Source organism: Ammospiza caudacuta, chromosome Z, assembly GCF_027887145.1.
Source record: "Ammospiza caudacuta isolate bAmmCau1 chromosome Z, bAmmCau1.pri, whole genome shotgun sequence".
NCBI classification, from domain to species: Eukaryota; Metazoa; Chordata; class Aves; order Passeriformes; family Passerellidae; genus Ammospiza; species Ammospiza caudacuta.
The window spans coordinates 60,618,281-60,631,162 of NC_080632.1; the positions used below are offsets into that span (position 1 = coordinate 60,618,281).

At 37.4% G+C, this 12,882-nt stretch overlaps 1 protein-coding gene across 1 annotated transcript in view; it reads left to right on the forward strand.

Moving 5' to 3' along the window:
- Nucleotides 1-12,882, forward strand: part of ADGRV1 (adhesion G protein-coupled receptor V1) — a 260,139-nt gene that overhangs the window by 70,188 nt on the left and 177,069 nt on the right. Inside the window, exons 49-60 of the mRNA XM_058824411.1 lie at nt 561-727; nt 816-959; nt 1,832-1,939; nt 2,439-2,691; nt 3,376-3,495; nt 3,673-3,895; nt 4,362-4,566; nt 5,498-5,644; nt 7,892-8,147; nt 11,125-11,333; nt 11,867-12,037; nt 12,423-12,605. Coding sequence (XP_058680394.1) covers nt 561-727; nt 816-959; nt 1,832-1,939; nt 2,439-2,691; nt 3,376-3,495; nt 3,673-3,895; nt 4,362-4,566; nt 5,498-5,644; nt 7,892-8,147; nt 11,125-11,333; nt 11,867-12,037; nt 12,423-12,605 — 2,186 coding nt within the window. The remainder of the gene's footprint in view (nt 1-560; nt 728-815; nt 960-1,831; nt 1,940-2,438; nt 2,692-3,375; nt 3,496-3,672; nt 3,896-4,361; nt 4,567-5,497; nt 5,645-7,891; nt 8,148-11,124; nt 11,334-11,866; nt 12,038-12,422; nt 12,606-12,882) is intronic.

The following is a 12,882-nucleotide window of genomic DNA, read 5'->3' on the forward strand; positions in this document are numbered from 1 at the left end:
CTAAATAATATAAAATACACTATTTTCTCTAAGTGTTGAATGACTAGGCCATTTAAGAATCTTATTGCCATTGCTATTACTTGTGATGAGAGAGAAAATGAGGATAAACACATTTTTAGTTTCTTTGTCACCTTTTTATTTCTTCTTATCTAGTTAATTTTCTCACTACCTAAATTCCAAACTGAATCACACTCAATTTGCCTATGCATCCTCCATATGTAATAGTAATATATGAGAAATTAATTTATTATTTAACTCTCAATACAGCCTCAGTGCTATATCATGTCCATGCATTTACATGCACTTATACCAAGTATTTAGAAACAACTCAGAATGTCGATTAGGCATTTAGAGCATGGTGCTAAAAATGTCAAAATTGTGAGTTTGACCATTGTATAAGCCACTCACTTAAGAGCTGGACTTGATAGTCCTTGTGGTCCATTTAAACTCAGAATATTCTGTGATTTCTGATGCTAGATTTGGTTTTCACAAATAAGTAATGAAAATGGTGTTGTAAAAGACCGTAAAGATAAATATTTTTTTCTTATACTGTATTGCAGGGGATGGTATTAGTGTTCTGTCTGTCATGCAAAGCTTTGTGGAAGAGTCAGCAGCTAGCTGGTGTTTCTTTGAATTGGAAAAAAACTTATATGGTGTGCTGTTGCGTTCACCTCCATCTGTGTTTTCTACTCTCTACCAGTGGAAAGGAGTTTTTGTTGCCATCGAGGTAAATGCTTGCTTACAGACACCACCATTAACCATGCTGCTTAATAAAACCTTGACGTTTCAGTTCTGCATTTTTGTCCCTCTCTCAGAACTTCAGTGTGTGGAATCCTAAAAGCTGTGTGTCTTTCCAAATCCATGCCTCTCCCTACCTTGTGATTACTCATGGAGGAAGCAGTTGGGGAGCTTCCAACAGCAGTGTATATGCATTCATGCCTGAACGCAAACTATTGAAGGTAAATCTGTGTTACTTACAAATTCATTAAATAATGGGGTTAGAAAGGACTTTGTGAGGGCCTTCTGTTCCACCATGTTTTGGGAAAAAGAACTGTTCTCAGATAGTTTGGCAACTGAACACTCTGCATGAGTGAGTGATGTAAGTTACTGTCTTACAGTAACTGGTTTAGGCCAGGGCAGGGTTAATTTTGCAGTAGCTAGGAGGGGTATGCCTGGAGCCCTGAGGTTATTCTGTATCACCCAGGGAAAGGGGCCCTCCTGGGGGTTGGGGTAGTTGGGTGCAGTTCACATATTGATGGGTTTAGCATAGTGAGCATTTTCACATGTCAATTTTACCTCTCTTTTACCCTCTGCTATTATTATTTTTGTTTTTAATGTTAATTTTCTTATCACGTTGCTGTTTGCAGTAAATTGTCCTTATCTCAACCCATGATCTTCACCTTTTGTGCTTCCAATTCTCCTCTCCATTCCACTTCAGGGGGGAAAGGAAGAGGCAGTATGGTTTGGAGTGTTTCAGTGGGAATACTAAACTGAGAAATACCATTCCTAAACGTTGAAAGTTGTTACAGCTTGTTGTCTAATGTTTTTTATAGTCATATTTTGAGGGAGAGATAAAATGACCTTGGAAATGAAGAAAGAAATTGTGGAGTAATGAAGTCATAGAGCATTTTCTGATAAATGTATGATAACCAATATTAATTTTGTAAAATGATCCCATATATATTTTTAAAACTATAAAATTACATCTATGAAAATTTTAATATATTATTTTACATATGTTTTGTATGTTTACAGTTTTTAAATCTATGTGTGCATATGTGTGAACTTGAACTGACTTCAAAATACCATTTTTGCCATATTTTCCTTGTAGCTACAGACCCTCTCTATTTTGGATACCACACTTGTCAAACATTTTGCTGTGGATGAAGAAGACTATTTGGTTTTTGTGAGTGATACCACCAGTTTCAGTTCCATCCAGGTTAGAGCACACTTGTCTTCATGGCTTTGATGTAGGTAGTTTGATTAGTTTTCAGTTTGAAATATGAAGGAAATATAGATAAAACAGTAAGTATGTATTCCTGAAAAATTAGTTACATTTCTATTATAGACTTATAAGACATGAAATTCTAGACTTGTTTAAATGTAACAACACTCCTTACATTAGCATGTAATTTAGACTTGTTTTGGTTATATTGCTACTGACATTTCTGATTTGAAGTCTATTACATTAAATAACTATAGAAATAACTTCTGACCATAAACCTATCCATCTGAAGAACAGGCACAGGCACTTTCAGTAAGGTAGTTACTTACAGTTGCTTATCAGTGTGCTTTCTACACCATAATGTAGAATTCACTACAGAAGTAAGGAATTCAGTTAATTATAAGTCTTTCCAATTTCTCATCAAAACACTGAATTTCTTTTTTCTTAGTGCTTTTTATAAATATATAATAAAATATGTATTCTATTTTTGCAGGTTTTCCAGTGGAATAAAGATATATTTGTGCTGCATCATCAACTACCACTTTACAAAGCTCTGAGCATTGCCTTGTTTCCCCGAGGAGGCATTATGTACTTACTAGTTTCTTTGTCAAATACCAGCCAGAATGTACTCTTGTACCAATGGCTGAATAATGAGTTTAGGAATCTTCGTCAGTTACCAGCAAAAGAAATAAAACACATGGAGGCCTGGACTTCTGGATCTGATATATATTTAATTGTTGCAAAAGGTATTTAGCAGAAAACAAACGCTGAGTTTGCTAAGTATGCGCTCGCTTGTTTGATAGCAAAGGTATTTGGAATAAAAGGGGTTTAGACAGAGATTAAAATATTACTGGTGGATGACAATTTGCTGAAAAGGATCTTACCAAAGTAATCTGTCATTTGTACCTCAGAAAACGAAAGCATTGTGTATGTTCTCAAATATTTGTGAAACTAATGAAATATATTCCCAATAACAATAGGGAATAATAACTCTATTCATCTAGCTGCTAATTGCACCCTTTCTAAGCTTTCCTGTGTTTTGTTATATGCAAAGATTGTTGTTCAGCAAAGTAGATTTTTATTACAAGTATGACACTTTAGACATTGTTTTATGTTTGCATCACTGTGACTCTTTAAAAGTGTGTATTGCAGTCCATAGGTTTCTTTGCCATTGACTATTGTCTGCTGGGCTTTTTATTGTTCTTTTATATGAATGTGTGCAGAAAAACCCTTAAATTATGTCATGGAATAAATCATCTAATGGGAAATCATGCTCTGGAGTTATGCAAGTAAAAAGGAAGATACAATCACTGGACTCACTTTGTAATTAAAGTTGTCAACCTCTGCCTTTGAATGGCCACCAGTGTGTGATTTGAGGCAGCAATATAATGTATGTATAATGTATGTTTTGTAATTTTTCCCCTTTGTAGAAACTGGAAATTCTGAAATTTTCATCTGGGAGACAGGGCAGTCTACCTTCAGACACTTTCAGTCTCTTCCAGTCTCTGCTGTAAGAAACATCCATGTTTTCATACCTCCTTCAGGTTTAGGTAAGATTTTGTTTATAGTACTGGAACTGAAGAAATATATGCATTCAATTTTCACATTATTTACCAGATTTTAAGAGATACTTCTAACAATTGAGCTGCCAAGGGTATTTCTGATATTAGAAAAAGTTTTAAATATATCACTGAATATGTCTTTTTTCTCTTCCTTGCTCAATGTAGTTCACATCCTCCTCTCTGGTAAGGACACAACAGCACTGTACTCCTGGAACTCGGAAGGGAACCAGTTCTCTCTGATGCTGGAAGCCCCATATGCAGATCATATCACTTTCACTACTGCAAAGTCTCTGAACTCCAGCAAGAGTTTGATTGCTCTTACTGTTGAATCCAGCTCCCAGATTTATGAGCTGACAACTATCTCCAACCAGTCAGATTTTATACCTAGGTAGGTCTTTTGGTTTATCTCGCAGCTCTTGCATTCCTTGTTCTGTGGTAGTCTTTTTGTTACAATGAAGACCATAATAGGCTCCTCTGTGTGATGTGTTTATTAACACTAAAGAGAATTTTTCACAGGTAGACTTAAGATAACCTAAAGTCAAACTTCTCTCAATTTGCTTTAAAATATGTAATAAAAGGACTTGTAGTTAAACTGGATATTGAAGCTTTTATTTAGGATAAATTAAATTACATTACATTAATAAGAAATATCAGTTACTATATGTTCTATTGGTATTAAGAATAAAAACAAGCCAAACACTAATCCCACAACCTTTAAACCTCATTGACTTATTCAGGAATATAAACAACAATTTCAGCATCAAAAATGCTCTTTATACTTTCAGTAGTCCTTTCAAAGTTTGTTAATCATATCCTCAGTTTATAATTACTTGATGTGTTTGTTTGTATGCTAGTTCAGGTGAATTGATATTTGAGCCTGGGGACATGGAAGCTGTGATAGCAGTCAATATCCTGGATGACATCATCCCAGAGGAGGAAGAATGTTTTCAAGTGCGCCTGAAAAACCCTAAAGGAGGTGCAGAGATTGGTGTCCACAGTTTTGTTAACATAATTATTCCTCCCAATGACAATGCCTATGGAGTCATTGCATTTGCCCAGGTAAAACTTGTAAGGTAAATCATTAAAATATGTATATATAATTTCTGAATAGCAGAACACAAACATACTTAAATTGCATGTGACAGATTCTTTTTCTAAAGTCTTGTAGCAACCTGAGACAGAAGGGCTTTGACTTCCATTTAGCATTGTTACTTGGTTATATAGATGACAGGTAATAGAAACTCAGTTCCAGTCTGTCCCTATTGTGGACTTTTTATGATCCCCTTACATTTAGAATAACCCATTATTTTATCAGTTTTACTTTGCAGCAACCTAAAAAATTAGTTATCAGATGGCATATATGATATCATTATAGTCTTTATTGATTGGTTAATCAAAGGAATTAAGTAAAGATTCTTTTCCTCTAAAAAAGTTATGCCACAGGATGAGCCCATCTGCCTGAACAAAATAAAAACTTTGGAGAAAACATCAGACTATAGGTATTATTTGGAGTTGTTGATTCTTAAGTTATCAAATGTTGCAGAAGTTATGTAAACAGATATATGTACTAAATGCATAATGAAGATATAAAACACAGAAGAATCATCACTGAAATGAAACATTGTGTGAGGAGGGTGAATATTAGTAAAGTAACAACAGTAAAAAGATGGCTGTCTTGAAAGTCTACATGTTTATCTGCTTCACGTGATTTGGATATAAAATACTGTACCAAAAAAAAACCTAACAAAAACCGTTGAATTTTTGCCTCAGTATGAACAGGTCTGACATTTCAAATTCTTGTGTTTATGAAATTTGGATCTGTTGAGCATTAAGTTATAAAAGTTTAATCAATTGACTTGCATTTAGCTGCTTAATAGTTGAATAATTTTTTGAAGCCCAATGTCTCTGTACTTTTGAATATGCTGTTCTCTAAAGAAACTTCTCTTTTTAAGAAAATAATGCTATGGTTCTACTGCTGTATCTTTTCCAGAGTTCTTTATTTAAGCAAATTGAAGAAATGGAACAGGACAGCTTGATCACCCTGAATATTGAACGTTTAATAGGAACATATGGACGAGTTACAGTAGAGTGGATCACTAATGGGAGCATAAGTGATGTATTTCCAGCTTCAGGAATGGTATATAATAATATCACTATTATTGGGGAGGCACTGACTTTATTGTCTCAGACAATAGACAAAGATGTACTGAGTGTAAAGGACAGTACACGTTAGATTGCCCCACTTTTCTGTTAATCCCTGCTTCCTGGTCCTTTCCTGTGATTCAAATGTTTTTTGTTTCTGGCTGGCACATAATACAGTGGTATCACCCTTACACTTCTAGAACCTGATATTGCAAAGCTGTCCAGGCACAGGAGATGTATATCTGTAGTGTGCTATTGCCATCTTCCTTTTTTCCTGCTGTGAGATTCAGTTACTATGTAAAACTGTTTGCATAGGTGGGAATCTGGGAATGTTTGCTCTTTGTCCTGGCCTTTTCAATACAATGGAGAACTTAAGTGGCCCAGCAGAATATGAGAAGTCCCAGTTTTCTATGTTTTTGAGACTTCCCAGCCATGTTAAAATCCAGTTTTTCCTGTGGCCAAAGCTCTCTATATGCCCTGGGACTGGCAGGAGTCAGTTTCTGTAAATCAAAGTTCCCCCACCTTCTGGCTGTCTGTAGTGTACACAAAGTCTGAAAAATAGTGAAGAGAAAAATAAATGAAGAATAAATCAAGGGTGCCAAAACAATTATTCTGAAATTGTTAGAGTACTCCTTGTGCATTCCAGCTACATACCATATGGGTACGCTGCATAGCTTTGAATGTAGGAAGAGTCAGAAGGGATGATATTAAGTGGAAATTTCTGTTTGTCCTACACATTATGTGTAGACTAGGCTAGATATGTTTCTAGACATATCTTCTTTGTTGAGAAAGACCTAATCAAGTGGCAGGCCCTTTGAATTTAAAAATAAGAATACATATAAACAAAGCATGTATCAATCATTTTATCTGAAGAAGAAGAAAAATAGAAGTTGAGTAGCCATTTTTTTCACATAGCAATGATTTAAAGAGATATATGTTCATTATTTTGATACGGATATATGTGGTGTGTTGACCTTAGCTGTCCAAAAACCCCCAACTATTTCTCTCTTAGCCCCCATCTCAGCAGGATGAGGAGAAAGAGAAAAATCTTGAGATAAAGGCTGTTAAATAAGAAAAGAAAAAGCCATTGTTTACCTGGATTTCTTCAAGGTTTTTGATACAGCTTGCTGTGGGTTTCTTCTAGATAAAGTAATGTGTTACTGCTGCCCCCAGGGAGTGGTGGTAAATAGCTCCTGTTCAAACTGGCAACTTGTCACAAGTGTGGTCCCTCAGGGATTGATATTGGGCCCAACAGTTTTTGATAACTTCATAAGTGATGTAGGTGATGAGCTCAGGTGTACTCTGATGAAGTTTGACGATGTGAGGAAGTGGACTCTTTGGAGAGCCACCTAGCAGGAAGACCTGAGTAGACTGGAAGATTCATCAGGAGCAAATGTTGCACTATGGAAAACATAATTCAGGAGTGCAGCACCCACTGGCATCTATCCTGACTGGGGATTAGCTCCAGGGAAAGGAACCTGGGGATTCTCCTGGTCAATAAACTCAATATAAACATTATAAACATGAATATGAACATTGATGCAATCCACCAGAATGTTTCTGGGTTGCATAAACAAGGCCACTCCCAGCAGAGATGAAGCAGTCATTAGGCCACTCTACTGAGCATGTTTTGGGCTACAGCTGTTCAGTTTTGGCCCTCATTATGGAAAATAGATATGGGCAGGCTGGTAGGGGTCCAGAGCTGGCCACAAATGTGGTTAGAGGACAGGGAAGCCTGTCATATGAGGAAAGGCTGAGAGAACTGTTCAATTTTGAGAGAAGGTTGTGGGAAAAGACCTTATGTTCAGACCATGTGTCGGTATTTGAAAGGCGGCGACAACGGAGAATACTTTCTACAAGGTGTCATGTTGAAAAGACAAGGGGTAATGGATGTAAGTTACTCCTGTGGAGATTCTCACTGGGCATAAGAGGAAAATTTTTCACCATGAGAACAATCATCCATTGGAATAACTTTCACAGGAAAGTTGTGGACTCCCCAAAACAGACACTTTTAAGATTGAGCTGGAGAGGATGCTGGGCCATCTTGGTTAGACTGTGGTACTGCCAAGAAAGATTGGGCCAGATAATCCTTGTGGTCCCTTCCAACCTTGTATTCTATAAGATATGTACGTGTGTATGTAGATGCATTTTATAACTGATAGAGTTTACAGAATAAAACTCTAGGTTCACTAACACTGACAAGAAATTTGACTTTTTTCCTGCTTTCTCTCTAAAACTTTAGGTTACATTTTCAGAAGGTCAGGCCCTGTCCACAATCACCCTGACAATTCTTGCGGACAGTGTTGCAGAACTTTCAGAGGCAGTGGAAATCATACTCACCCGTGTTACCACTGTGGATGTTCAAGATAGCACAAAAGGAGCTGTCATTGATCCCGAAAGGGCAAGAGCCGTACTTAGCATTTTACCCAGTGACTCTCCACATGGTGTGATTGAATGGCACATGGAGTCTCTCTTTGTTAAAACCACAGAGCCAGAAGGTAAGTCTGTTTCTTGATTCTTAGGAAAAAATGTATGTTTTTTCAAAGTCGTCATTGTTGAAACTATAACACTGGTTACATAAATGTATATATATATACATAAATATATACATATATGTATATATGTATATATATATCAGCAGTCTTTTATTAAAGTTTTTATATATCAGCAATATTTTATTATTTATAGCATAAATATCCCTTAAAATATGTAACTATGCGGTATTTCACATTGCATACATCATATTCTTCAGCCATCTTGTTTGAGAGGTAAGCTGCAAATCACGAATGCATGAAATACTTGTGTTTATATAAAAAGCAGAAGTTACCCATTTAGTGGGATTGCTATATTGTTTAAAATAATTTGCATAGAAAGACTTTCCTCTTGAAGTGGCTCAAGAAGGGAAGTCTTTTCCTCAGAGGCCTAGGGGAAGGAAGGAAGCAGAGCAGGAGTCAATTCTGCTTCATGAAAAAGCTGGTATTTTTCTGCTTGCAGTTACATGTTTGATTTGGTTTTCCTTCCAGGCACAAGTTGAAAAAGATCTCCCAGGCACTTGGTCAGAGTAGAACTGACATGGTGGGCAGGCTTCTTCCCTCTCTCCTGGTTCAGGGAGCTAGCTGGCATTTTTTGGGGCTCTTCCCGCAGTTACCTGATAGGCTATTCATACTTTAACAATCCAGTTAGAATTTTCTAACAATTTAATGTTCTGTCCATACTAAAAAATTAGATATACAAAAAATACTTTTTTCATCAGAGTATATTATCACAGGTGAAATATTCTAACATGTTTTATTTTCAGGTGAATTGGTGTTGCCCCTTTATTAGCACCTAGAAGTAATGTATAGGATTCTGTTAATTTCTTACACATTATAAACATTTTTACTTTGAAGTTAGGATTCAAGGAAGGTTCCTAGCTTCCACTGGTTGCACAGTTGGTTTTTTTCCTAATCTTTAACTACTGTACTTTTAATAAATTATTCACAAATTCTGTCTGTGTAATAATACCTGGTTACAATAACTGCTTTGAAGTGCAAGCCTATTTAAGCCTAATTTCATCTATTTCTGCAGTCATATATGCACTACTTTTAGCCAGATTATGTGTTTCATTATTGATTGGATAAAATAAATCTGCTTTCCCAAAAGGATGCTGAGCCTGACTGATGCAAGTCTATTTAACTTCTTTGATAAGTTAAGGAAATGTGACGTTTACAGCCAGAATGACTACCCTCAATACCACTTTCTGTGTTAGTATCTATAGTGATGGCCTAGGCATGAAAGGTCAGGCCAATTACTGAGATAGAAGTTTTGAAGGATAACTGAATAAAAGTAGAAGTGTTGAAGTAATAATTTGTGTAACACACATATAAAACTGTATATATTTAAGATCTTATTCTTCTTCTAGATCCAGTTTTTCAATGCACAGTATCTTCAAATATAGGTACTGTTTTTTGTGTTGACATCACTTGTGTGTGCTCATCTGCTTAAGTCCTAGAATTCTCCAAGGACCGTTGTATCACTGAGCAGAATTGAAGCGCTTCTAACAAGCCGCTCTGGTAGTTAGCTGACCAATAACTACCAATAACTACCAATAACCAATAACTACCAATCAAGCAGGCCAAGGGCTGAAATATGGCTTCCATAGGGCTCATCCTAGTCTCAGTTCTCTTCAACATCTTTATCAACAACTGTAGCATGAAGGGGGGTGGGTCAGAGACAGAGATGACACACACACCTAAAGTCCATGTGGCAACAGAGAACGTTCATTGTTTGAACCCCTCTTTATAAAGGGGCTTTGAAATGCTCATGGGTCTGATAGCACTAGATAGCTCATTGGTCCGATCTTTTAAAGCTGCTCAGCTCCCGGACAAGTGAGATGTCTGCAGCATAGGATAGAAGGTAATTGATTGAGATTCCGGTCTGTCAACCCAGGGCCCAGTTTATGGAACCAGCTGGTTTTCTTATTTATATCCAAATTAATTGCCCAGTACAAGCCAGCTTGTACTGTGATAGACTGAGAGAAACGACTTGGATCCAGGACTCTTGGGAGTACTACGTTTGCTGACAACATTAAACTGGGAGGAACTCCCTTGAGGGCAGAGAGGCCCTGAGGAGAGACCTCAACAAATTAGAAAGACCTTGACAAATTACAGCACTGGGCAATCACCAACTATATGAATTTTAACAAGGGAAAGTAACAGATTCTGCGCCTGGGATGGGGCAACTCTGGATGGATGGACAGTCTGGGGAATGAGATGCTGGAAAGCAGCGCCATGGAAAAGAACCTGAGGGTCCTGGTCAGGGACAAGTTGAACATGAGCCAGCAGTGCCCTGGCAGCCAGGAGGGCCAAGTGTGTCCTGGTGGGCATCAGGCACAGATAGCCAGCTGGGAAGGGAGGGGATTGTCCTGCTCTGCTCTGCTCTGCTCTGCTCTGGGGCAGCCTCACCTTGAGTGCAGGGGGCAGTTTATGTCACTTCAGCATAAGAAAGACATTAAACTTTTAGACAGCTTGCAGAGGAGGGCCATGAGGATGGTGAAGGCCTTGAGGGGAAGTCGTATGAGGAGTGGGTGAGGTTATTTGGTCTGCTCAGCCTGGAAAGGAGCAGACTGAGGGGAGACCTTATTGCAGTTTCAACTTCCTCATGAGGGGACGAGGAGGGGCAGACACTGATTGCTGCACTCTCTGGTGCCCTGTGACAGGACTTAAATAAATTGCATGAAGCTGAGTTGAGGCAGATTTAGGTTGGCTAGCAGGAAAGGGTTTTTTTACCCAGAGCGTGGCTGAGCACCGCTCAGGGTGCTCAGGGAAGTGGTCACCAAGCCTGACAGAGTTCAAGAAGTATTTGAACAATTGTCTCAGGCCCATGGTGTGATTCTGGTGTTGGACTCTGATGATCCTGGTGGGTCCCTGCCAACTCAGCATATTCTATGATTGTAAAACAATTGTATCTTGAATTTTTTCTATCTCCTTACTATAGGGCAGGAGAATTCAACTACAGTTACTCTACAAATTATTCGAGAACAAGGATTTGTTGGGGACCTTGCAGTCCAGTTGAGCACTGGGCCAAACTTTGAACTCCCCCCCTCCAATCGTGCAACAGAAAATGAGGATTATATACTGGAAAAGAAAACAATAATTATGGCAGAGAATGCAACAGTAGCTTCTGTCATAGTCACTATTTTGCCTGTGAGTAGACTAACAATTTCTTAAGCTATTAATATCTTTTAAGGAAATGGCAATGGTACTGATTTTATACTAGTAGTATGACTTAACATTCTAGAAATAGCTGTTCTGGGACTCTTGCAGCCATCTCTTTCAAAACACCTTGCATACTCATCACTGGGAATGAGCCAAATTCTTCGTTTGATTATAATCTTGAAAAAGATTATGTATATTCTTTAACTATATTTAGAATGCAGGTACTGATTTTCGAGTCATGGCTTGGTTTCTGAGATCTAGCTGACTTTCTCATAGGTAGCAGTAACAGATGACAGCCAGCACTGCTTTCCACTGTTCTTGCAGATCTGGAATCTGACTTGTCAGCTTTGATTTCAAAATCTCAGCAAAAGTGTCTTTTCATCTTTATGGTATGAAGCCAGATATTGGTTATATGGTCCCAAATACTGAGAAGTTTTGAACAGTAAGCAACCTACAAGTAGTCAACTGTACTATATTGCAATGTATCATTAAAAAAAAAGACATTTAAAACTTTTTTTCAGGATAATATTCCAGAATTACAGGAAGGATTTTTAATCAATATTACTGATGTGCACCTAAGCACTTTGTCTGAAGGACAGCCAAGTGTGAAGAGGCCTGGATTAGAAATAGCTGAAATAACAATTGAAGAAAATGACGATGCCAGAGGAATATTTAATTTTAATGTTACAAAGGTAAATAAGTCTGAATGAAAAACACGTAAAGTGGCTTTTGAGCAAGATGGTCTGATTTCTCAGATGACTTATGAAAGCGTTCTGATTAGCTTTATGATACTAAATTGTTCTGGGTAAAATGGCCAGATACCAGACAAACAACTCTTTCTTAAGAAGTTTGTCACAAATAATACACAAAATTTATTATGGAGGTAGCATTGCTGAAACCAATGTCAAAAAAAGGGATGTCGGGAGGTCATTTAATCCAGATTTTTGCTCATAGCAAGGTCAATACTAAGGCCAGACTATTTTACAAGTATTTCTTCACTTATTTTTAACTGCTAGTAAACTTTAAAAAAAAAAAAAAAGTTTGTTGAGACATGTCAATTTCTTTTTGAATGTACAGGGTATCACTGGAGCTGTTTCTGGTTATGAGGTACCACCACCACAGAATGTACTAAAACTCCCAGTTGTTCGACAGGCTGGGAAGTTTGGGTCAGTAACTCTGTACTGGGAAGCCATTCTTTCCACTGCCAGCTTTGAAGACTTCACACCATCATCTGGAAACCTTACATTTGCAGATGGACAGGTATTCACTTGCTGAAAGCTTACCTGACTTGAGGTTACCAGCTTAAGATTTTTTCTATGTTTTTCTCTATCAGAATTTTCACTGAAAACATATTATTTATGGCCTTATGTATATGAATGATGGTCCCAGCTTCAGTTTTTTAACATGGAAAACCAGAATATTCAAAACCATTGACCAAATAGACTTGTGTGTCTTTGATACTTTGACAAGTGAGGACATAACTTCTAATAATAAACCCTGTTACAATGAAAATTTATAGTGAAATCCATCTTCACTA